The 25,609-nt window shown below is 45.9% G+C and overlaps 1 protein-coding gene across 4 annotated transcripts in view; it reads right to left on the bottom strand.

Moving 5' to 3' along the window:
- LOC119446378 (rab GTPase-binding effector protein 1) overlaps positions 1-25,609 on the bottom strand; it is a 58,177-nt gene that overhangs the window by 17,761 nt on the left and 14,807 nt on the right. Inside the window, exons 4-15 of one of the 4 annotated variants that reach the window (XM_049664103.1) lie at positions 25,040-25,160; positions 20,130-20,342; positions 18,858-18,993; positions 15,740-15,958; positions 13,520-13,692; positions 10,530-10,770; positions 9,915-9,944; positions 9,141-9,265; positions 6,885-7,085; positions 3,886-4,125; positions 2,825-3,014; positions 899-2,175 (exon numbers count right to left, since the gene is read on the bottom strand). In XM_049664103.1, coding sequence (XP_049520060.1) covers positions 2,141-2,175; positions 2,825-3,014; positions 3,886-4,125; positions 6,885-7,085; positions 9,141-9,265; positions 9,915-9,944; positions 10,530-10,770; positions 13,520-13,692; positions 15,740-15,958; positions 18,858-18,993; positions 20,130-20,342; positions 25,040-25,160 — 1,924 coding nt within the window. In that variant the 3' untranslated portion in view covers positions 899-2,140. Of the gene's footprint in view, positions 1-898; positions 2,176-2,824; positions 3,015-3,885; positions 4,126-6,884; positions 7,086-9,140; positions 9,266-9,914; positions 9,945-10,529; positions 10,771-13,519; positions 13,693-15,739; positions 15,959-18,857; positions 18,994-20,129; positions 20,343-25,039; positions 25,161-25,609 lie in introns of those variants that run through there. The other 3 variants (XM_049664102.1, XM_049664100.1, XM_049664101.1) reach the window with 3 other exon arrangements.

Consider the following 25,609-nt stretch of genomic DNA (forward strand, 5'->3'; position numbering starts at 1 on the left):
ACCTGAGCGCGCGAGTTACTCAGCGAATGTTTACAAGTTTATACGGCCGGCAAAACTACTATCCTTACTTCGTACAGCTGTCTACTAATTTGCTAATTCACCCTAATTTGCTCACTCGGGCGAAACTGCAACTTTTTTTTCGTGGTCCCTTGAAAAACGTATCAACGGTGTTCTAATAACCATATGCGTTTTCTTGCCAAAATCATCAACGGTCGCCTTCTAAAAGGCGTAAAAGTGCACGCACGTGATTTCACTAATGTTTTCGCATGCCACCTGAACGCCTCAGCACGTCAAGTGCAGGAAGCGCTTTTGGCCGTCGTCGCTGCTGCAGCGGTCCTCATTTACTGTCTCGCTAGTCAAAGCTTCAGCTAGGCTGTGATGTGGTCCGGTCCACTCGACATGGGGACCAATGAAGATTGCGCAGCCGCGTGATGACGTAGCCGGTTGCTTGGCGACTAAGGATCCCGCCATGCCAGCTTGTCTGTGCCGGTCGCTCTGCTGGCTCGGCCGCCGCCACTTGTTGCTCACGCGTTCGCATGATCCGCAGCGTCGCGACAACACGTTCGGAACAGCCGATCTTTTTCGTATTGTGAGCAATGTATTTCGACCGAGGAATGTTATGAATTCGTATCACAACGAAATTCGTACCAGCTGTGATCGTATCACCGGGATTTTACTGTATACTGGGCCACAACGCTGAACAAAAGTATAATAATGAATTTTCTGTAGTTGGCCATACTGCAAGCACTGTAAAAAATGAACTTGCGTTCTTGCACAGAAAAATCTAAATAGACTGCTCTGAAAATACACTATTTCCCTAGATGAAACTTTTCATTTTTGCAGAAACAGGACAATGTCCATGCAGGTGATACTTTTTTCTCGGTTCCTTGAAAAACGTATCAACGGGGTTCTACTGTAATTATTATCAAAATTCGAAAGCATATTTTCACTTACTTCAGTCTGTTTATTAAACTTTGTCAATAAATATACACAGTAACAGTAGGAAGAAGTGCACTGATCCAAACAGATCCAAACACCCCTCTTGATTGATGTTAGCTATTGGCCAATAGCAGCCACATTTTCCAGCCGCTTTATGACGAAATAAAGCGTCCAGGAAAGAGTGAGGAATATGGCTTCTGCTGAAGAGAGTGTGTTTGAGAGAAAGGTGACTTTGCACTCTGCTTATGAGTTCAAAGTGCCGCGCACGACTGCAAAACTTGGTTGAGATGTCCACACCAGCGTATGCTATCCACGGACTACGTTCTTTCACTAAGTGCGAGGAGCAGTTCAGGACCCCTTTAAGAAGGCAGGAGAGGCCCCACCCAGATGACTGAAGTGCAGGCAGCCCCGATTGCCTCTGTGACTAAAGAAGTAGTCCTGCTCAAAAGTGCCGCTCAGTTCGAAGCATGGGCAGCCATGTTCTCCGTCGGCGGGGTCACCAGCGGTCCGGCTCATGACATCAGTCTTTGGTGGAGGCTCGTGTGCATCCGCCTTTTAGGGGCAAATGCTGCTGCCTTCTAAAGTTGTACCTGACTAGAGTGTATCTTTAGTGTCACTTTAAATGCACCTACACATGAACCTGCTGTCTGAGGTAGACTTCCATAGTGGCACTACTCTTTCCGCAAGAATCATCCTACCGGGAGCAATCACTGCCACCAGCAACCACACTCTACATAGGTATATTAAAGACAACACTCCACAAGCGTACCACGATATCATGGAGGATCACATAGAACAGTGAACACAAAACATTGCAACACAAGTATTAGGTGCAGAAAGCAAAAAGCACAGGCATACAAGTCACTAGAAAGCAGACCGGAAAAAAAGAAACAAGGAGAAAAGCCAGATGGAAAGAGAAAATAAACAGTAAGAAGATCAAGCACAAAATGAACACAAAATGAATGAGGCCATGCATGTTCCGTCTATAATGAGCATGTGCTAGTAGCTTTGTTAAAAATGAGTCCAATAGAGAAGAGGAGCACAGGAGGAAGGTGACACGCTTGGCAGTCACTTCCCGGTCAATTAACAGGTCATGCACAGATGCAATATGCATAGGGGAGGACACACAGGAAGGCAGCAGGCAGGTGCAGGAAGTGGCAAGGAAGACTGGAGGGAAGGCTGCCCGCACAGCACGAAGGCACTACAGGGAAGACAGGTAGCAGTCTCCAGGAACTTCTGGGAGAGAGATAGAAACAGAGGCAATTCATTTTCTCTACTTGCTGAAGGACAATGGACATGCCTTTGTTAAAGCAATTAGGTTAATTAAGCAATGGGGCTTTATGTCCTGAACAAAAGAGAAAAATGGAAAGGTAGAGATTAGCCCGAGAACTAACCTTCCTTTGCTAAATTACAGAGGCAAATTAAGCCAGTATGCCTTAATCATAGTCTGTCATGCAAGACTGTCATTTTTAAAGCCGTGCAGTAGGCTTGACATATAATGCCCCATCGAAGAGCTCTAGTTTGGTTTTAACCAATAGGGTACCTCTAAGCCTAAGTAAATTGAAGTTTTTCTCACTCAGCTAAAGTTGAAACGTTAGTTAACCTCCCAGACTTGCCTCTCGCTCCTACCATCTCTCGCTCAAGTCGAAATTGACCCATGACCTCGTGACTTGAAGCACAAACGCACTGCCATTGCGCTGTGTTTCTAAGCCTTGTTTCTAAAACGAGCTATCATCTATCACACGAAATATCATCAAATAGCCCTACTATAAGCAAAGAAACTGAAAAAAAGAAAAAAAGACGAAAAAATTTAAGTAAACGTTTGCTGATATCAAGAAAGCCAATGAGAAATGCACGAGCTGAGGAGGGCAGGTCTCTCTCGCACCTAGCTGCCGGCGGAGCTGGTCGGCCTCATGGGTGAGGGTACGCTCAATCTGCTGCTTGCAGTTCATCTCCGAGCTGGCCTGGTCGCGCAGGAACAGAATCTGGCCCCGGAGGTTTTCCTCTAGGGTCTCCTTGTCTAGCTGCACCTTGATCAGGTCTTCCTGCAGCTGCAGGCACTGGAAACGAAGCTCCTGCACAAAAGAAAGACGGAAAAAAGAAGCTACAGACTTCAGCGATTCATTTGTGACAGCAACAGATTCTCACAGCGGATGCCTCCAACTTCTCAGCAACCATTCTTTTGTTGCGATGTGTGCAATGCCATCTTTACTGCCTGCGGCGGTTTCCGAAATGCATGCATGAATGCCACCACTCAGAGCCTTCGTGGCACACAGAATCAATGCACAAATTACAAAGCCCGAATGTTGCATGGTAGCTCAGTGAAAGCTTTCACAGTGCCACGTTCTACATCCCACACTTCTGTCCTCCTCATGCTATCTGTTTATTACCGGTTGAAATGTTTCTTGATGTTCTAACAAATCATTAACCTTTGATTTCGTGTGTGTAGTTTGTAGACACCTTGCACCTATGTTATTAGTGCCTCACTGGCATCACTCCTGTTTTAATTTTTGTGCCTTCTTGGTCTCGATATTATTTTGTCTTTTTTCCAGGTTTTATTTATCAGTGCATTTTCTTCCATTGCTAACTGCTTTCTGTTTTATCCTTTTCCTGCATGTATAGTTACATTAGCTACTTAATATTTGTTTTTTTGTACCCTTTTGTATAGTTTGTTCTAATGCCTTTTGAATTGCCATATTTTTGTACTCTCCCACTTCTGCTACAGACCCCCCCTCCCTTTCCCCACAACTTATCTTTGTGACGTTGCGTCCATGTGGCTGCCCCAACACCACAATGCGACCACCCGACATGGTTCACTTTTCGCAAACACTTGAACATCGGGTCCCTTTTTAGTCGCCAAGATTTCAAGCTTCTACTAAAGTACTAGAGATTCCATTTTAATGTAATCTTTCATGCACAAAGCAGCCTCTGTTGCGTCGTGCTCACCTCTAGGGAGTCTGGCAGGTTGATGGGCTGGTCCTGCAGCTGCCTGGCCTTGGCCACGTATCGTCCCAGTAGCTGCTGGTTCTCCTGGCTCAGCCGCTCGGCCTGGTCCCGCAGGCTCACCAGCTGCGCATGCAGTCGCGACAGCTCCTCATGCGTCTGCTGTGAACACTCTGCATGCGCCTGCTGGGTCTCTGCCAGGGCAGCCTCAGATGCCCCCAGGCGGGCCTGCAGCTCGGACACCTGTGGCAAAGGCCGGACAAGGGGGCTGAGTTCCACGTGAAGCGACTCTTTAGTGCAAGAGCATTAAAATTCCGAGAACTTGGCTTTTGGTTATGTAGGGTGTGGGGTCTGAAGTGCTCTTGGTAACAAAGTAAACGACAGCACAGCAGTGTGAATGTACAAAAATGCATTGCATTGCATATCAATGCATTGGGTCCTATGGGAGCTATGCCGGGACCGGCCAAAAACAACTTAACAGCCAGGAAAACGCAGCACCCGGGAACGTAACAGCGGGGTTCCACTGTATAATGACATCAATGGTGCATATCCATCGTGTTTAAAAGCAGTTGTGCTGTTCTGTTTCAGTTCACCGTAGGTGATGCAGCAGCGGGTCGATAAAAGCAATGCATCTTAAGTCACAAAATTAAACGCCTTTGAGGTAAGATAAGTCATGTTGATGTTAACAGATACCGTATATTGCCGATTATAAGTCGACTTATACGCGGAATTGTAAAGTCGGCTTATCTGTGGGGTTGAAAGTAGTTTCGATCGAGCTGCAGGCAGGGTAACAAGCCGTGCACGCATAATTCCACAATAGCTATCAGACACAGTACGAAAGTGGGCTGCTTAATAAAGAGGAACTTATCTTATGATACGCCCTATAGTTTTGTTTTCCTACGATAGAAACCCTTTGTTGACAAACCGTGGGCATTCCACGGAAAAGCTAGCAGCGCCGGCGTGGGCTGGCAACAGTTCACGGGGAACTAAACTACGTGACCAGTCACATACGTCCACAATTGTCTTCATGCATTTTTGTACTCTTTGCATGCCTGTTCGCCATTTCTGCATTTCGCTTCACTTGCAAACAGTGGTGTGTGCGATTTGCCCTGCAACAGTACAGTGCTGCTTTCAAACAGCAAGTGATCCTCTACACAGTCGGATAATAACCTTGCAGCAGAGCACAAGTTCAATGTGTGTCGGAAAAGTGCGTGAGGGAATGAAGAAAACAAAGAAGCAAGATCTTTGCGTACGCTGCTACACGGCGTTCCTTTCGCAGACCTAAGTCAGGACGATACCCTGCCTTTGAGGAGGCAGTTCAAGATTGGGTTCACGACCAGAGCAGCAAGAGCCTGAGTGTTTGCTACGCTGATATTGAAGCAAAATCACATACGGTTGCGGACGATATGTGCATCCTGCAAACAGAGTTCAAGGTATCCAAGAAATGGGTCACAAACTTCCGGAAACCAAACGGCCTGAGCCTAAGACAACGCACGACTGTATGCCAAAGGTTGCCCGAAGTGTACAAAGAAAAACAGTGCGCGTTTCTATACTACATGAGTGACCCGAGGGCAAAACATTCATTCCTGTTGGGTCAAATCGGCAACGCCGACCAGACTCCTGTCTGGTTCGACATGCCTAGCAAGAGGACCGTGTCCGGAAAAGGGGAACGCCAGGTTCGCCTACTGACAACGGGCAACACACACAGCCATTTCAGTGTCATGTTGCGCTGTACGGCCAGCGGGCACAAGCTACATCCATTTCTTCTGTTAAAAAGTAAAAAATTCGCAACAAATAAAAAATCTCCGACTAAAGTTATTGTCGGGGTAACGAACAGGGGTTTTTTAACGATGACACTGTCCTCAAATGGTTTAGTCTCGTGTGGTGCAGGAGTCAAGGTGCACTGCTGAAGCCCCGCAGCACGCTCATCCTGAACTCCTTCTGCGGCCACATCATGGATCAAGTGAAGAAAGTGGTAGCGGACTCTGGATGTGAGCTGGTCATCATTCCGGGCGGACTGACACCTATTCTTCAGCCGCTGAACGTGGAACTGAAGAAGCCATTCAAAGACCGCATCGGCGCATCCTACAATGAATGGCTCCAACAAGAAAACCCAAAGACACCAACAGGGCAGCTGAAGCGCGCTTCTTTGAGCAAAGTGGCACAATGAGTCAACGGTGCCTGGTATGGACTGCTAACCGACTTGGTCCGTGTGGCATCTCAGTACTGCCGGTCACCACTTCCGACGGCGAGCAGCAGCAGTGGATCACATGATGGCAATGACGACTGTGTCCTTCTCTCAAGCGACGAGTCCTAAGTGCTGTCTCATGAACAAATAAATGTTTCTTTGCATGACTCGCTTTTCTGAAGAACTTATTGGTGAGCCAGGGCCGCAGTTTGAGGCTGTGTTCGGAGTGAACTTTTTTTTTTGCCTAGAAGGGGTTGCAAGTTGAGGAGTCGACTTGTAATCGGAGTCGACTTATAATTGGCAATACACGGTAATCATCAAATGATAAGATGTCACAGTGCTACTGTATTACAGTTTTTCAGGTAAAACAGTACAGGTACCTGGGAGTTTCAGGTACCTGGGAGTTTTCTTTTTTTCTTTCTGCCTTGGACTCAAGAACTTGTACTCAACCAGTTGAATGGAAGCAGGTTTACATGTTCCACTGGTCATTTCAGATAGTCACTCTGAAGGAAAGTACTCGCTTTCATTCTGCCACTAGGGCACCTGAGAAGGGCACAAGTCCTGTCCCATTTTAGTGCTTTCAACAATGCGCTCCCCCCCCCCCCCCCCTTCAGGACGTTAGCTGTTTCAGGCCAAGGCAAGGATGGATTAATATTAAGAAGTACGAATGACAGTATGGATGACTTGATTAATAAGTACGGATGACAGAAGTAGCAACACTGAAATCACTATCCTGCCTTGACAATCACAACTTACTCAGCAGAAACTACAAAAGTAGCCTTTCTAGCACTCCGGCAATGTGAAAAGAACAGACCTGGTGCTGGACGTCAGTAGCCGAGTCAGCGAAGCGCTGCTCGAGCTGCTGCCGGTGGTCGCGCTCTCGGCTCAGGTCCTGCCTGGCCGTGCCCAGCTCCTTGGTGTGCCGGTCGAGGTCCCGCTGCACCTGCTGCAACTGCAGCTCGTAGTTGCTGCACATCTCGCACGGCTGGCACAGGCGCTCTCGCAGCCGCTTCAGCTGTGCGAAAGCAGGTGAAAGAATGCTGCTGTCAGAAAAAAACACGCACGTACGGGTGCAACGCAATCTTAGAACCTACATGATGCAAAGCTTGTTTGCGTTAGCAACATGACAGCAGTAGCAGACGACACAAGCACAGCCTCATCGTCTGTAGCTGTTGGCTGTCTGCATCCCAAGGATGAAGGCGATGTATGATGCTTGATGAGGAAAGGATGTTGATGGGAGGTGTATGCACATAGAATTACGACCCACATCTAGTACATTTAGGGCTTCATACCCTATGTGTCACAGGTGGCACATCCATTCTGAGGGATCGGCCAAGAATGGCACATACCCCGTGACCCAAGATGTCTACATATATCCACAAATATATCTCTCAAGGAAATGACAACGAACGCTAGACCTCACAGAAGAGACAAAGAATGCCTCGCTTTAAAAGACTGATCCAAATCATGTGTTCACAACTACCGTGAGCACAAGGTCATAACAGCTGCCATTGCTGCGTGGTGACTGATACAAATGGTTAACAGAGGTGGCCATTAAAAAACCCGAGCAAGTGAAAAGAAGTTGTGGTAACCGTGTTGCTGTGACAGTGCGGCTGCCTGCACCAGTGGGAAATCAGAAACCACACCAGCAAAGCTAAAATTTGTCAGTCACCACTGTGGATGAACCACCCCAGCAGTGCAAGATGACGTGACCACTGCAAGGCTATGGAAAGCTTCCAGTACCACAGCTTGTCTCAGTTATGCCTCCCAATCATCCCATTAAATATATTTTTAAATAGAAAATGCGCAAATGTGGTTTACAGGCCAGTTGTGCAACACACGTCAAGTGGCACTTCTCTCCATGCAACTGCACAGTAAGCAGTACAATCTTACAATGACTTCGTTGGAAGGCAGTATATGGAGTAACCAACTTTCCAAACATTAATTTGGACGTGCCAAACTCTCGGACAGCTTCACAGCTCTGGCACTCACTTCATAGATGTAATGTACAACGACGCGCAAAGGTTTGGGCGCCTTACAGCACTCTATATTTTAGACTCCGTCTGTAAGAACACACACTGATTCAGCAGATTCGGGCACAGCTATAAGCAAAACAAAAAAAATTAAATTATGCAGTTTTCCGTGCCAAAATCATGATTTGATTATGAGGCACACTGTGGTGCAGGGGGCTCCGGATTAATTTAGGCCACCTCAGCTTTGTTAACACACACTCAATGCACGGTATAAGAACGCTTTTGCATTCCACCCCCATTGGAATGCAGCCACCGTGACCCAAGATAAGCATAAGGAGGAATGTTTTTGCTTTGATACATTGTCAGCACCTCCTTGAAACTGAAAGTGGCCAAACAACACTACTGCATGACCCCCAAGAACGCTAATGTATGACCCAGTCAGTTAAGTAGTCACCAAGTGCATCCAAACCACAGAACAAGTCAAGCCAAGCCAAGTTGTTAAGCTTGCATGTGCATGTTTTCCATTTACAGCCTCCTCATCCAGCACTTGTTCCTTGACTTGTTAAATAGTGGCATGATCTAGAGAGACGTTGTTGTCTGCTGTTATGAACTTTTGTTGCTCAGAATTCTCAGCAGCCTCAAATAGTGCCAACTCCATCTTCACTGTCTGTGCTGATGAGGGTAGCAGTGAAGCGAGACAAGTGCCAACACTGAAAGTTGTGAAGCAAAAAGGGATAATTCAGGCTGGTGGAACACTCAAACTTTTTTTCAAGTTGCCTGGGGATGGATATTTGGTGCACGCATTAACAGTACCTTTGTCGTTCTATAGCGACAGTATGGCGCCAGTCAAAATAGACTTACAGACTGCTGTAAGCATATGTGCATGCATCAACACATTGGCAAGCTTTCCTGTGTACATGGAGAATAAAACACTCAACTCCCAATTATATTCAGACTTCTATGTGTTCTTTGCAAACTTTGAATATTTAACATTAAAAAAGAAATGACATATCTCATGCTTTGTTATAGGGAGTTCTATGCCATCCAGGCACTGTACAAAAAAAAAAAAATATACCGAGAGTCTAGGGCACACATACCTCTTCTTCAAGTAGCCTCCATTCCTTATCACTGACAACCCGCTTGCCAACACCAAGTCCATCATCATAATCTGTGCGGGCCACTTCCATCAAGGACTTCCGGGCTTCCATTTCAGGCGTCGCATCTGCAGTTTTTAAGACATCAAGAAATGAACTTCAAGACACACTCTGAACAGCATTGTTAAATATTACCAAGCATCATTTTACTTTTGGCCAGTGTACATTTTACTTGATTATCACTGTTATCGCTCGGCGCAAGATGTGCCTACAGTATTCAAAGGAAGGTGTGTATGATTGGGTTGTACACACGTCACCAATAGTGCTCCGCATTCTTGAATGTACACAAACACTGTCCATTACTCTGGAGTAAACGACGAGACAAGTATAAGTATTGGACACACTTGATTCAAGAGAATAAATTTGACACCTGACGACTGCCCTCGCTGCTATAGTCATTCTAGCTTGCCTTTCTGGACACAAATTCGTGCAACAGAGAGTTCTTGAAACACTTCTGGCAGTCGGTGTTTCTGGTTCTTAACCATCACTATAGTGTGACAATATACAGCAAAGCTTCTCAATTTCTGTAGCACTTACTGCGGCCAAATAATTTGACAGAGTATCTGCGCACTACAAGAAAGGTCTACTATTTGGGGGTACCACTGTATAAAATTCATGCACTTTTTGACACAACACACACGCCAACCACTAATATACAAATTTCGCAGTTTCTTCACAGGCCACATAGTATATACTGAAAATTGTCAAAATACTTACAGGCTTTTGATGGGTCACTAGTGTGACGTTCTGGACACAAAAAAAAAAAAGCATTAAATCTCCTTCACTGAGAGGTTATGCACAAGTGTAGGTACAACAGCATGAACTGTTCAAATTGGCATACTACCCAGAATGGGAAAACATTGCCCTAAGTACAATTAAGCCTATTTACAACGAACGCATTCCGTGGTGCAAAAGGCATTCACCCCTACAACGCTTCATTAGAACCGAACCAGCACTTGGCACAACCTACAGCAGAGTTAACGAGGTACACAACCATGGCAGCACCTTGAAAAGCAAAGTAAAAATGGTTTGCCTGCAGCTGGGCACATGCTCTCTTTGGAAGCAGTTTGCGACAGCAGCAAAATCAGTGCTAGAGCTGTCCTCTGCATTTCGTTTCTTGTGTCGGCTGGTTGCACAGTCGAAGCCCGACACAACAAACACAGATATAACGAAGTAAATAGTACAAGTATGTATGCTAAAAGTGAGTACAGGCCTTGCACATTGGTGGGCCTTACACAAGTAAATGCAATAGTTAAGTCCTGACACTCACATTTGAAAAAGAAAAAAAAAAAAGAATATTTGTTCACAAATGAGTCAAAATGAAAGTCTCACCAGAGAGTGCACTAAGCTGGTCTCCTGTCAAGCCGATGCCCCCACCAGTGATGACAGCCCCACCGTAGTCACCCAGCGACCGAGTGTCCTCCAATCCTTTCATGGCCGGAACGGAGAGAGAGTTGTCCATTTCAGAGGGCAGGTCCGAGCTTGAGAGGGATCGCCGATGGCTCTGCTTTGCAGCCAAGAGAGTTGCAGGCGGCTTGCAGGCATTCAGCTCGGCTGGGGAGCTTCGCATGCGCTGAATGGCAAAGGAGATGCATTCCTGTTACTGGAGCTTACACTAAATTAAACCCTTACTGCAAATTGTGTTGTATTAGCAAAATGTGTATGATATACAGTCGAACCTCGACATATGCTTATAACGAATATTGATTATAATGAAGCTATTTATGTGTCAGATATATACTCGTTACATAACGAGGTTCGACGGTATACCCAGTAGCCGACCGATCTTCCAGACTTTGCGGGGACTGAAAAATAGTCCGAAAAATCTGTCCGAAAAACTCGCGCACCCCCCCCCCCCCCCAAAGAAAAAAAAATGATGAGGCTTAGAGCGGCTTAAGAAAAATGTCGCAGTTTCCGTAAAATCCAACATGGCTGCCCCCAGGATCAGGTAGCATGGCTCGGAGTGAGCGATTTAGTCCGGAAAATCGAACATTGGCACCTAGATTCGTCCGAAAAATAGTCGCGAAAATGAATTAGCTTTATGGAAACCCTAACGGTACATCTATGAAGTCCGGAATATCCAACAAGACCGAATTTTCGTCGGCTACTGTAGTGCACGACCAACTCCTCCTCATTTGATGAGGATGAAAAAGAACATTAAACACTTCTCTGCAAACAGTCTTTGATCTAGCAATCAAATTCGTATTTGCTATACACGAATGAATTCGTAATCACTATACACCCTACTATGAACAACTTCTTTCAAGCCATCTTGAAAAATTTCTTGTAGATGTGTTTAAACACACTTTGATGCTGATGTATAACAAAGTCATCTAGTCCGACTCCTCAGTGTTTTTAGAATTTTTGGTTACAGGAGACCTTGGTTAGAACAGACATGTTTCCCGGGTCACTTGAGTGCCTCTTGTAACAAGGTTTTACTGTAACAATAAAAATAATTCTGAAGTACTTTTTCTCCTAAAAAGCGTTCGGTAAAAGGTTGACACACGAAAAGCAAAACTGAAGGAAAGCACTGGTTTTACAATTCTGACATCACAAAGCATACCATAATAATATCAGGTTTTGCATTTCCTCTTGTTGGTTTATTAGGATGTTTCTAATGTCACACACGCCAGTTTATTGTGACACTGAGCGATGCTTTCAATATCGCAAATCCTCGGTAGACCTCACTTTATCACTTAACAAGGTTTTCCCCACATGAAAGAGGTGCAGCAGCGCTTCTACTACATCTATGCCTCTCCCCCCCCTTCCCCATCCACTAACCCCTCTAAAAAATTTAATTATGACATTTTACGTGCCAAAGCCACGGATAAGGATTATGTAGCAGTGGACTCCAGATTAATTTTGAGCCCCTGAGGTTCGTTAGTATGCATCCGGTGCACGGCACAAAATCATCCTTGCATTTTGCCACCAACGGAATGCAGCCACCATGGGCGAGGTTGCCCACAGCATCTTGCCCAGTAGCACAACGTCATAGCCATTGAGTCACCAGAGTGGGCCCCCACCTAGGGTTACCAACTGTACCGAATTTAGCAGAACAGCAAATGTTCAGAGTCCCGAGATGACCCAGTCGGGACGGCCAAATGTCCAGACTATTGTCAATAGCAATCAATAAACCAGATTTCCTGTTTATAATGCCAGCAGCTCGGATGCATATTTTAATGCAATAGCATTAGGAGTGCTAAAGTGGGAAAAAGTGTATATGGGTGAGGTGTGGGAAGCCGGTCGCATTGTAGAGGTAGAGGAGGAATGGGCGAGTTTAAAAGAGATGTGTGCATGTGAATATGCACAGTGGAACCTCGTTGATACGATCTTCGTGGGAACCAGAAAACAAAAATCCAAAACTCGTATCATGCAAGCCCCGAAACGTAAGAAAACAGGCTTACTTGGTGACAAACTCGCTAGGAAAGCTTCCTGCGGAGTCGAGTGATACTGCTCCGCATAACACGAATGTTATGCGGTGCAGCATCACGACGCCACACGAACCGAACCGCAGCCAACGCAGCTCGTCAGTTTTTGCTGAACTTGCTTTTTCTCAAAGTGCATAAACAAGTTCTTTTGAAAGATAACAAGTTCCGTGACATAGCTACGGAGGTCACGGCGCCACGAGGATAAGAATACCCGACGATAGAAACAAAGGAACACCGTAAAGCAGCGTGACACAACGAGCGATAAGACTGGCAGACGAGGGCAGGCGCTTAATTCAGGCACGTGACCCACATGAAGATCTCGCCTGAAAAGCCAACCAAAACAAGCGCGTGCGAGAGCTGATGCAAGCAGACGATACCACAAGCGCGAAAATAGCGGTCGGGCGGGTCCGCATGAGTTTCCCGCGCCACGGCCAGTCAGGAGGGCGCACTCCCTTCCTTCTTTAAGGAGCAAACATGTGCCTCCAGACCGGTGCCCACGCCTGCATCACAAAAGGGGCAGCTCTCATTGGGCTGCTTCGCTAGCAGCTCGATCACCGCAGGGGCGCGCGGCAATTTAAATCGGTGCAGGACAGATTCCTCCCATGGCACGAAAAACCTGCTTCGCTGCAGCTTTTGTAGCGCGCGTTTTTCCGCTAATTTCGTCGGCCCTTAACACGCTGTTCGTGGGTCATTGGAATGTAATTTCATTTGTACACTTGAATATAAAACTACAAGTTTCAGAAATACCACTTTGACGTCGTATCATACAAACCGACTTGTTATGCGAGTGCTGTCCTGTGTGTGAGCTACTCAACAAGACAGCAGCAGTAGCCACAGTCAGCGACGTCCAGGTGGGTTCGCCTTGAAAGCATCTCTTTAAAAGTACCAACTCACGTCGTTAGACTTCCTTCCTGGGAGTGTGCTTGCTTTGGAGAACAGCCGGGGCTCCAAGGCCATAAACCTGAGACCAGCCTTGGGGCTGCTTGTGGGAAGTGGAGAGACAGAATGCAGGGCCTCCTGCAGCTCAGGTTCTTGCAGTGGGCAGGGGACTAACTCTGAGTTTGTGCCTGCAGAGACGGCAATATCGTGCAGATGTGTTTCACAGTGCCGAATTGTTCACACCAGGAACGCTTAAATGGACACTAAAGCAAAACCCTAAATCAGTTTATAGACGGATAAGGCATTCTTTGGTAACTCTGTTGTCATTCATTTCGAAATAATGGGTTGATCATTAGAAGAGAAAATAAAGGTCAAAGTTTCAGTTCTTGAATTTCGCGTCGAATCCCTAACGCCGGTATGTCACAGTGATGTCACAGATTTTGAAGTATTTTTTCATATTTAGGCCACGTTAGCTCAGCAAAAGTTCCCGAAACTCGCCATGTTCAATCTGCCTTCTCTAGAACACAATGCAGTCTTATCTTTATGGCTAAAGAATCAACTAGGCCCTAGAAGCCGCTGTCAGAACCCATGACGTCGCAGCAAGCTGGTGTGGGAACTCCAAGGACGCGTCCGTACCAGTCTTGTGTTAATTCACTTTTTCTGTCTTACCAAGTGTCTTATCTTGGTAAGAGCGGTGTTCTTAATATTGTAGAAGGGTAATTTACTGGTACAGAAGGAAGTATTCTTTTCTTTAGTGTCCCTTTGAGGTCAACTGCAACAAAATTTCATTTTCATTCATTAATTCATTTATTAATACTGTCAGGCCCTTTAGGGCCTTTCGCAGGGAGCAGAGAAACACAGTCTAAAACATAAGACACTCCCATTAGACAAACAGCAAGGCAAGAACAACATGTACACTAGGAAAATAAATAATTACAGAAGCAAATCACTTTATACAAATACAAAGAAAATAAGGATACCGTGACAGTATAGCACAAGGTTCGGGAGTACTAGATAATTTCTATTTTTCAAAAATGCGCTTACAGATGGAGGCAAAACAATGTGGTTGGGGCAACCTGCAGTAGCCACAGTAAAATTTACAGCATTTACCCGAATGTAACGTGACCTCGCGGCGATTGTAACGTGAGAGGCAACTTTACAGTCATGCAAAAAAAAAAAAAAGAGAAATAAAACCATGGATGTAACGAGAGATGAACGAAAAAAGAAATGGTACCTTTATTCAAGGAATCACAATTCAGAAACTGGTTCTCTTGAGTCATCACCGTCGTCTGAACAGGAGACGGAGCTTTCCTTGGGCATTATTCTCGGGGGATCACTTTCGTAGATAATTTCACTTTAGCGAAATTTCACATGACTCGACACTGAAAGCATCCCCGACAAGTGTTTCAGGTGTTGTCCTAAGCTCACTATCGGCACCAAGAGAGCAGTCAGCTGTATACTTCGAGGGGTTCGGTGCCCGGATGAGCAGAGCCTTGTGAAAGTGATCGCGCCAGAATCAAGTCATCTTCCGTGCCATAGAGCTAGTTTGAGATTTAAGTACTTCTTAAAAGACCGCACAACCATTTCATTCGGCATCAGTACCAGGCCCTTTGTTCCACGAAGCCTTTCCGACTGGCCTCACAATTAAAGAGGGCCTGCCGCTGGTCCCGCCATTCGCAAATCGTTGACTCATTGACGTCAAGGCACCAAGCCGCGGCGGACTTTCCCAGCGCCTCGGCCATCAAAATTGCTCCTCTCTCAAAGTGGCCGTCATACCGAATGCACTGCGTCGCCATAAAATTGCAAATGAACGGAGTCAAACTGCAAAAAGCCTAAGGTATTGCAGCATCGTAACCAGTCAAGTACAGCGAAAACAGCGTCGATTCCTACCAAGAACAAGTTGAGTTTGGTTGACTTGTCTATGGATTGGATCGAGACATAAATTGACAGGTTGCCAACATAACGCTAAAAATCACGAGATTTAGAATATTGGCTTTAAAGTAGTCAATTTTGCCCTTATTACAATGTAACACAAGGGTCGAGTTAAAGCAATGAAAATCATGAAAAAAAAACTCTCGTTACACTCGAAGGAATACAGTAGCTCAAAGTGAACACTCTGTTCTGTTCCTCACTGTTTCTTTTCCTACGCTTTGTGTGTTCTGTAACACTGGTATACAAAGAATGCTTCAATGGCGTAATATTTTACACTGCATCTCCTTGACGGCAGGGGCGTACCAGTGGTGTCTCCTTCTTTCTTCCGGGGGCTCGTTGGGGGAACGTCGGCCTTGCGCAGGTGTGCCAGGTGCCGCTGCTGGTCGGCAGTCAGCACCGCCTGAAGGCGCGCCAGGTCCCGCACGTGGGCCTGCTGGGCCTCCAGGAACCGGTCATTGGCCATCTGCCATGTGCGCTTCAGGCAGCTGTGCTCCCGTTTCTCCCGTTCCAGCAGGTTGCACACTGCAAGGTAAAGTTGTGCAAACAACGAAGAAGAGGTCTCTACAGAACACACTGGACATCCCAGCAAACCAACAAAAAGACAAGCAGAAAAAAAAACAATACGTGTCACAGCAGCCTTTGTGCTTATACAATTTTGTGGACATCACACTCAAAAGAAATTTTAAAATATTGTGGTGTTTAGCTTAACGCCTCGATTTCAAGCACCTGTATGTTTTTTATGTGCACCCAAAGCACGGTACACAAGTATTTTTTCATTCTATTGCCATTGGAATGCTGCCACCGCAGCGGGGTATCAAACTCCGGGACCTTGTATCAGGTGCACAACGCTATGCCCACCAAAGCCACCACAGTAGGTACACTCAAATCACGTTAATTCAAACACGCTTAATTCGAACTGCCACTTTATTTGAACTGATGCTGTGGTCTCGTCAACGTTATGTGTATTTCAATGGGCGAAAACGCTACGTAATTCGAACGCGAAAGCATTTGCGACGGTTAATTTGAACATACCGCGGACCAACAATGCTCTCAGCAGCATGCCAAATTACGCGGTGGCGCCTCCGACCAGCATTGCTCCGACACCGCCATAGAGTGAAAGCTTTGGAGAGACCCCTTAATGCAGCGGTGGAGGCCTCAGTCTGGCAAACGCTCGCTTCCTGATAACGACAGAAAACTAAACTTCAGGTAGCGGGCTATGCTGGCGCCAGGGCGGCGCCGGCATGTCTTAGAAATTTCTAATGTCTTAGAAAGCACGGCGCGTTGCATAATGCCAGTTCCCAGAAGTCCGCTTCGCCTTAATACAGCAGTGTTACGCAATAAAGCATACGCGAAGTATTGCGGTGAAGCATACCAAGAGTGGGAAGGGGCAATTGTCACGGGACACGGTATGTATTGCGGCGGGTGCACATGTGTGCACCCACCATCTCCTATCGCAGTACGAGCACTGACATGCCTAATAAGTGTACTAGCCGGCCTTCAGAGCTATTTCGGATGTGCCTGTGGCAATTTGAGCCCTTGGGGGCAGTAAAAGTCATGCATTCGTTTTTTTCGGACTGCCAGATTTTTCGGACGTTTTCACAGCCCCTACGGAGTCCAAAAAATCGGACGTTGACTGTATGTGCATACCGCTTATAGTGCAGCCGCATGAAACGAAATACCGGTTATAATGCAGTTGCCGAAAAATCCCACAGACAAGCAAGGCAGCAAACGCGCTTTTCGACAAAGTGCACTCGTCAAGGGGAGTGACCAGGGTTATGCAGAAGGATGAGACTCAGTGACTAAACAAACAAGGAACGGAAGCAGAAAAAAAAATGCAGCGGTGGCGCAGGCGTTGCCTAGGCTGCGCGCGGTCCACATTGAACACGTGCACAAGTTCAGCCACCTAGTGGTTCAACTCGACCTATTTTGTAGTTATAAGTTCGGTTTAAACGCTTTGCAAGCGTCATGGCGGCAGAGAAGCGGATTTGGCCTTGGCAACGCCGTCGCTTCGATTGCAGTGACTCCCCTCGCCCATCATTTCAACTTCCTCGTAGCTCCCCCACCTTCGACTGTCTCCGTGCGCGCCCGCTGCCGCGACTCTCGCCGGCCCAGCGCCAGCTCCCTGAAGTTTCGTTTTCTGCCGTTATCGGGAAGTTTGCTGGACTAGTACTCCGCTGTTGCTTTCCTCTGCGCCGCAGCATTGGCTGAGACTAGAGTATTCTATTAAACTCTAGCTGAGACGTCGGCTCGTACACGCGTGTTCCGGCGCGACGGTGAAACGGCGACCTTGCCAATTGAGAGTGAAATTTCCACCGCATTTTTTTTTTTTCTTTTTCTCCACGTGGTGTTGAGGGGTCTCTCCTAAGCTTTTGCTCTATCGCGGTGTCGGAACAATACCAGTCGGAGGCGCCACCGCGTGCTTTGGCGCACTGCTGAGGGCATTGTCGGTGCACCGTATGTTCGAATTAACCGTCGTAAATGCTTTCACGTTCAAATTACTGGGCGTTTTCGCCCATAGGAATACACAAAACTTTGACAGGACCACAGCGTCAGTTCGAATAAACCAGAAGTTCAAATTAAGCGTGTTCGAATTAACGAGATTCAACTGTATGATATGATTACGAGGCACACCATAGTGGGGGACTCTGGATTAATTTTTAACCATCTCTGGTTCTCTAACTTACACCTAAATCTAAGTACATGAATGTTTTACCATTTCACCCCCATCTAAATGTAGTGGATCAAAGCACAGCCAGGATCAAGCCACAACCTCGAGCTCTGTCGCACAACGTCATAGCCCCTAAGATACCGCAGTGAATGTGATTTTGTCTTTTGTGTTTGTTGTGGCACCTTTCAGAAACATTTTTAACTATTGATCATTGCATTCATAACGCATGCATTCGCAGCTAGCACTTTTTCAGCGAAACACTTCAAGGAATTCATACACGCTTTTCATGATGCAAAGCACCAGGAGGATGGCAAAGTCTTCTGCATGCGACTTTAATGAATCTGAAGATGATTTCAGCACCAAGAAATATATAGTACTTCTTCAGTCAATGAAGAAACATCCTAAGATTAAAAGACAAAAGAAAGCGACAATGAGGACCCTAGAGAAGATGGTTTCCTGTAGTCATCACCTACACACATCATGCTGGCTGGAGATTAATAAACTATTTTGACATACATCACTTACTATTCGCGTGTGCACACAAATGTGCCTTCTGTGCAGCCTCCAAAAACATGACATAGTTCCTAACCAGAATGACTGCAAAGTATGCGAAGGCTCATGACTACAAAGGGTTTAACATACTGCAGAGTAACGAAATCGTGGTTCTGAACATAACATGACCTTATCAACCTGGTAGCTGGAAAGAATATCATTTCATTCATGAAAACAGGACAACTGTTTGTTCCAGCCCACCTTCCTGAAACTGCTTGCGCAGCTGGTCCGTGTCTTCCTGCATGACCATCTTCTGGGTGTTGAGGACCGCCACGTACATCTCCAGGTCACTGCGGGATGCCTTCTCCGCCTGCAGTCCCTTGCACAAGCTGGTCAACTGAAACGAGGTGGTAAGAGAACGCAAGAAAGTTGCATTCAGGCAAAGTTTTGAGCTGTAATACACTCGGCCAACAACAACTTGGTGCGACCGGCTTAGGCAGACTGGAGCTGCTGTTCAAGACGTTCAAGATGCCATTTTCCAGGCAGTCAATTTCAGCAGACTTCAGGCTGCTAAAAGCCAACATTTCTAAGGGCGCCCCTGTAGTCATTTGAAACCGTGCCTAAAGGAACATTGAATGCAGATGTTAAGTGTAGTCAAAATAACAGGCTTTCGGGGTTAGTACAGTACCAGCAGGCAACTTGGCAACTGAGAAGGCCCCAAATCAAGGTAGCACAACTCTTCAAGACCGCAGATCCCCCAACAAAATGGGTGGAGGCACATTGTCCACACTTCAACGCAGCACAGCAGTTTTGTGCTGCACAAACAATATAAGTCGAATCCCCTTAGAAAGAATGCCGCTACAACAAAATTTCCGCCACAACGAAGATTTTCCAATTCCCCGTCAGCTGCGTATAGAAAGTAATGCAAAAAAAGGTCTCTTTATAATGAAGGCGTTTAATTCGGTATTTCCGCTTCAACAAACTTTTCGAGACCGAAACTGGGACTGAACAAAAAATGAAACATCCAATTAGTCAAATTAGAAGGCCCTTCCAAAGCTGTGATGATCGTATGTCCGCTTGAACGAGGTTTTCGCGAGCGGAATCAAATTCAAAGTACTGATTTGAGCCACTGCAATCCAAAGCCACACGTGGTCATCACGCGCCTGCACAAGATCACCACAATTGCTGCCGTTTTCTTTGTGGTGTGTGTCCGGTCGAAATGGCTACGCAAATGAAGAAGCATAAATTTCTCTCTCGAGGATGAGGAGGCGCATATGATTGCCGAGGCAGAAAGCGAAAAGAAAAAATTTCGCAGTTTCTCCCGAAAGGCGAAGCATCGACTGCGATATCAGTAGACAGCTATACGGTACCAACGACTTTTCGATTCCCGAGCGGCTGCGTTCAACGCTCCACCCAAGGCGGAGCGCGTCGCTTGACCACTCAAGAACGCGAAAAGCTCCGAAAGGCATTAGCATCTGGAAAAGGCATCGCTACAAAACTGTGACCTAGGTGGCATTAAAAATTGCGACAGACCTTGTCATCAAGATGGGAGAGGATTTCGGCAGGCGTGCCACCCCGTACTGCGTCGCCGAGCGTGCCAGAGCCGAGACCATGGACGAGGCCGGTGAAGGCCGCCTCGTACACGTGCAGCTGCTCGTCTGTCGATCGCAGCTTGTCCTTGAGGGCCTTGATCTCCTCTTCCAGGGGCACCACCAGAGACCGAAGCATTTCCGCATCCTCTTGTGCCTGATAAGTAACGCAGCACAGCATTGCACGCTACAGCTTTAAGGAAGTCATTATGCCATTCGCCAGAACACCCTGTTTCTGCATGTACAGTAAACCACAAAAGTTTGTGGACCACAGCATCTCAGAAAACGTTCAATTCCCGAGGAGCCTGTAGCAGTAGCCAGTAAAAGTGTATACAAGAATGTTGTTAACATATTCTAGCAGAGGCCTGAAATGTGAATACCAGGCTGCGCAGTGAGGCTGCGGAGATATTCAGCTTTTTCTAAGATTTCATTGTCTGTAATACTTGGTGGTTGACTGTACAACACACTTCCAATAGTCAAATCATGACTCTTACGGATAAAGTGGGATAGCGAGCATGAATTTAGTATACATGAATTTTTCAAGTGTGGCTTCATGGCTACTTCAAGCAAGTTCAGGAGCAGATAGGTGATGCAATGTGCGGAGCCTCATAAAGTTGGCCACTCTTGCTGTTATAACTTGTCAGAAGCTTATTTTTCATACCACTAGTCGTACAGTGGGCAGCAGGTGAAATCATAGTGTGTGTTGTGCATTAAGTGGGTATCCCGCGTGCGACACAACCATCCAATCTATCGGCCAATGCACTGAAAAATCACTTCTGTGACAGTTTAAACCTGGTGCAATTCATTTTATGTATGTGGTTTTGGTATGCTGTACAGCTAATCGTATACGAAGCTCTTACATGTGTACATTTAGGACTTGATAAATGAATTTCGATTTCATGCGAGTCTTCACGACAATGCAGAACCACACCTGGAAGCAAATTTGCTCATGGACATGGTCCGCATCGCTGCACAACCACAACGCACTTCAACAAGCAAGAAGCAAATGCAGTTCTGGCTCAATATGCAAAACAAGATTGCTTTGGCAATTGCCAGGCAATAATGCCAGGCCAATTCTAAAGATCTGGATGTAGTATTCAGTCAGTTACAAGACTTATGTGCACTCAAATTCTTTATCTCTTTTCAGAACATTGCAGTTATACAGGGACATACAATGTATGAGGTAATATGGCTACTTTGCATGGCAATAAAAAAAAAGGCCGTCTACACCTGCTCTGACAGACAATTTCCACAAGGGCTCAAAGATATTTTAGATGGGCAAGAGAATTGGCAATGAAGCCACTGCTAAAATACCTGTATACATACATTTAATAGACACAGCATGATACTAATTATGCTGAGAACAAAACCATTTCATAGTTTCACCTAAGTAACCACGCTGGGCTTCGTATACTATACTCCTGCCTCAACCAATGGTGTTCACCGAGAGAAAAGACAGCAGCAGAAAATATTACAATAATACTTGTAAAACTACTATCAAACATACTAGAGATACAGCATTGAAAACTATCACAACTGTCTCTCCCGAACTTCCATGAAAATAATTCAGGACAACTTTGCAGTTTCTGCTCCATGGCAACATTGCTAAGCACGATTTTTTAACAAATATTGGTGCAATAAAACAAGCGTACAAATTTAATTAAAGCCTAATGCTGAAACGGTGCTCTTAATTAACAAGTCCTTCCAGGACAAACGGTTTTCCTGGGGCAAAACATTTAATTCAATTTACCTAACCTTGTTATCACAATGTACATCTACCTGCTGCCTCAGGTGATAAGTATAAAGAATAACACAGTCGAACCTACTTATAACAATATTCAAATGCCACGAAAGTTTCATTGTTATAACAGATAATTGTTATAGCCGGACTGCATGAAAAAAAAATCTAAATAGGGGGATGGCAGAACTGTTGTGAGAAAACTATAATGGCCTGGGAGGCCAGTGCTCTTCCCCACCACCTTCTTCCATCTGGCTGCTGATTGTGTTGACTCATTTAAATGTAACTCTGCTTCCTGCGCGCTCTGATCACGTGTAACAAGTCGTGGCTGTCGGCGTTCAAGAATGGCAGTGCTGTAGTAAAGCCTTGTTAATTCGGATTTCACGGGACCGAAAAAATATCCGAAGTACCCGAATATCGAAATACCGAGGGTATCAAGAAAACAATAACCAAATGCTCTCTACGTCAACACGCTTTTATTGAATAAATCAGTGAAATCCTATTTCTATTTTGCACAAAAGCAGTGAGGAAACTGCGATTCTCGTCATCTCGTGACTGAGTAGCGCTCACAGCAGCCAAGGCCACCTGACTTCTTTCACGGCCGACGCACGTGCCGAGTTGAAACGAAACTACCGTTTGCTGCAACTGTGGACGAAACCGGATGATGACTACAGGATGGCGACTACCGAGTTATGAAAGCACACAGCCAACGCGCGTTTCGAGTCAAAATGAAACTACCATATGTATGCCACAACTACTGCGGCCGAAATCGCAACCGCTATCGATGCGATCATGGATGGCGACTACGCAGTCATGAAGCCACGGGGCCAACACGGTGCTATGCGCGGCGGTAAACGCAAGAATAAAGGCTGTAAAGGCACAAATAGGCACGAGGTGTTTCAGCATTGCTGTCATTCACGTACGATTTTTCACTGATGATAATGGCAATGCGAACTCCGTCGCTTCGTTTCGCGTCGCACGTTTGCGGCGCGATAGCTGACAGCACTGTCAGCTATCAGCGCAGTTGGCGCGGTCCTTTCTTGTTTCAGCGGGTGGCGTGGCGTAGAGCTATGGGCGGAGCCCATACATGTTCGGAGGGGTGAAAGGGCGATGGGAGAGAGGCGCGCAAGGCTGGCGATATGGGGAATGATGGAAAACAGCGCGTAGCAGCATGCAACATCACATATTTTGTTTTTTCTTTTCAAGGAGTTCGCATTTCATTTCCTTTCGACACGGACACCCAGTAGCCAGACTCATCGTTATAACCGATAATGCGGCATGGGGGAATTGTATAGTAAGTGGGTTATTTTAGCATAGAAAACATCCAAAAGTTGACGGTGCAGCAGCTTCTCATTGTTATAACCGATATATTGTTAAAACCGGTATCATTATAAGTGGATTCGACTGTAAAACAGTACACCTGTAGCCTGTCAATGACACAGTTCAGCATGCAACAGTAATCATAGTAAGCTTTCATCAGTGATTGAATTCAGCCGTGCAGCTCATAAGACAAAAATTTGCAACCAAATAACTTCGAATAGAAGGTATGCCTGAAGATTATAAAAAAATATAAGCATAGAGCTTCAAAGCCCAAGCAATAATGTGTGCTACGAGAAATGCCAAATGAGAATGGCAGGAACACAGTGGAACAAAAAAAATGAAACAGACTCATCCACACAAAATAAACAAAGCAAATAAACAGTAGGCACCGCACTAACCGAGGAAAATGCCCGCTTAGCAATGCTGCAACTCAAATAATTAAGCCTTTTATTCTAGACCCAAAAGAATCATCATAAAAAATGCTACGGAATAAGCACGAAACTCGGAATGTAAGACATACAGAGCCAGTTCATCAAAATGAAAATGGTGAGAGTATCAGACACACTTACGTCCAGCCACAGCTGCCAACAAAGAATGAAAACATGTTCACAGGGCACAATGACTTCAGCATAACTAGTCAACACTTAGTTTGACAAATGGGAGTGAGTGAAATGAAAGCTCTGCCCATCACAAGCTCACCGATATAAGTGACACTTGACACTACAGTACTTCAGCACAGTGTTACTATTCTGCGTAAACAATTACCAATACCAGCTGCCACCAACTGTGCAGTATTCATCATGCATGCACAGTTGTAGAGTGGTTATCAGTAACAGCATGACAGTATTGTTATGCTAAAATACTTTAAAATAGTTAACATTTTCGCTGCATAACTCACTGCGCTGTGTGTGCAAATGTACGTTGAAGAATACTAATGGGAAATTTGCCAAAAAAAAGTCTCCTTTCTACTAGAAGCACACTCCTGTCACTAAACAAGCGAAGAAAAATCTGCTAGATCTAGGAGTCCATTAAAATGGCAACGCAGGCAGCTTGTATCAAAGGGGCCCGTGAACACTTCTTTAAGGTCATCATTTTTGTCCTAGGTCTATTCTCAGGATCAGAAACTATGATAAGCACGAAAGAAATAATAATTACACAAACATAAGCTATCAGTCACAGCAACTTCAAAATACAAGCAAAATGAGAGTCACCCTCGCTTGAATTTTTCCGGCTGTGGATGCTACATTTCCCTCTCCCATGACTTAGAACTGCGGCACCAAACAGCAGCTATGAGCGCATTGATGTTACGTAGTGGAAGTCCGCGTGCACACGATGCCAAGCCAGCTCAAATTGTTTCTGGAATTGTTTCTATGGTTACAACAGCTTCCGCAAGGCAGAAGCTGCACGCCATGCGCTCGGCATGTTGATGCTGTGCCATTTCCATGGCTACATCTTCCCCGTGGCTGTCGTGATAGTTATGAGATGATCAAAGAGGATTAAAATGGCTATAAAATGTAGTGTCATCCTTTTTTCACAGAACTCGCAATACTGTAAGAACACAAATCTCACATTACGTTTTTAATGAATGATGATAGCGTGCTGATCAACATCACAAATTAACACGAAGTGCACAAAATCGCTGCATGCTAATGGTGCCGCCCAGCAACCTTTACCAGGCATGCTGCAGGACCCCTTTAAAAGATTTCATAGGATGCCCCTAAGTGCTTCCCTACCACCACCCCCACCGAGCGAGATGCATAAAAGAGCAGATCTCTCTGAGACGGGTGTCCGCTTACCTTACGCATGCTCTCCTCGAGGTTCTCGACGGAGTTGTCGCTGGAAGAGGAAAAGGGGTTAGGACTGAGATTGCCCACTTTCTGCTTTAGGGACTTCGTCACCACCGCCAGCACGCCTTCCCTTTTGTGGGGAGAAGAGGGAGAGCGAAAAGAGAAGAAGAGGGGGAGAAGTATTGTCAGCAGGAGGACATAAAAGGTGAGGGGGAGAGCGAAAAAAAAGTTAATAGATGATTGTAAGAGAGTGGGGAAAGGATCGTGAGAAAATGGAGGAGTGTAGGAATCACCGAGCACGTGGATGGGGAGCAGAATGACAGAATGACAGGATGAGGAGAGGGGAGCATGTAGAAAAGGAAGCGTAGGGAAAGTGATAATGAGAGGATGGTGAGAGGAAGGGCAAACCAGAGAGAGAGAGAAAGGTGAGCATGTGACCAGGAAAAGATGAGAAAAGGGAGACATGGGGAGTAGAGAACAGGTGATGCAGGGGAAACGCCGAAAGGACAGCGAGTGAGAAAAGGAGGACGAGAAGGGAAAAAACTGTCAGAAGCCGAGCTCGTCCTCCTTTGTTCCGTA

Source organism: Dermacentor silvarum, chromosome 3, assembly GCF_013339745.2.
Source record: "Dermacentor silvarum isolate Dsil-2018 chromosome 3, BIME_Dsil_1.4, whole genome shotgun sequence".
NCBI classification, from domain to species: domain Eukaryota; kingdom Metazoa; phylum Arthropoda; class Arachnida; order Ixodida; family Ixodidae; genus Dermacentor; species Dermacentor silvarum.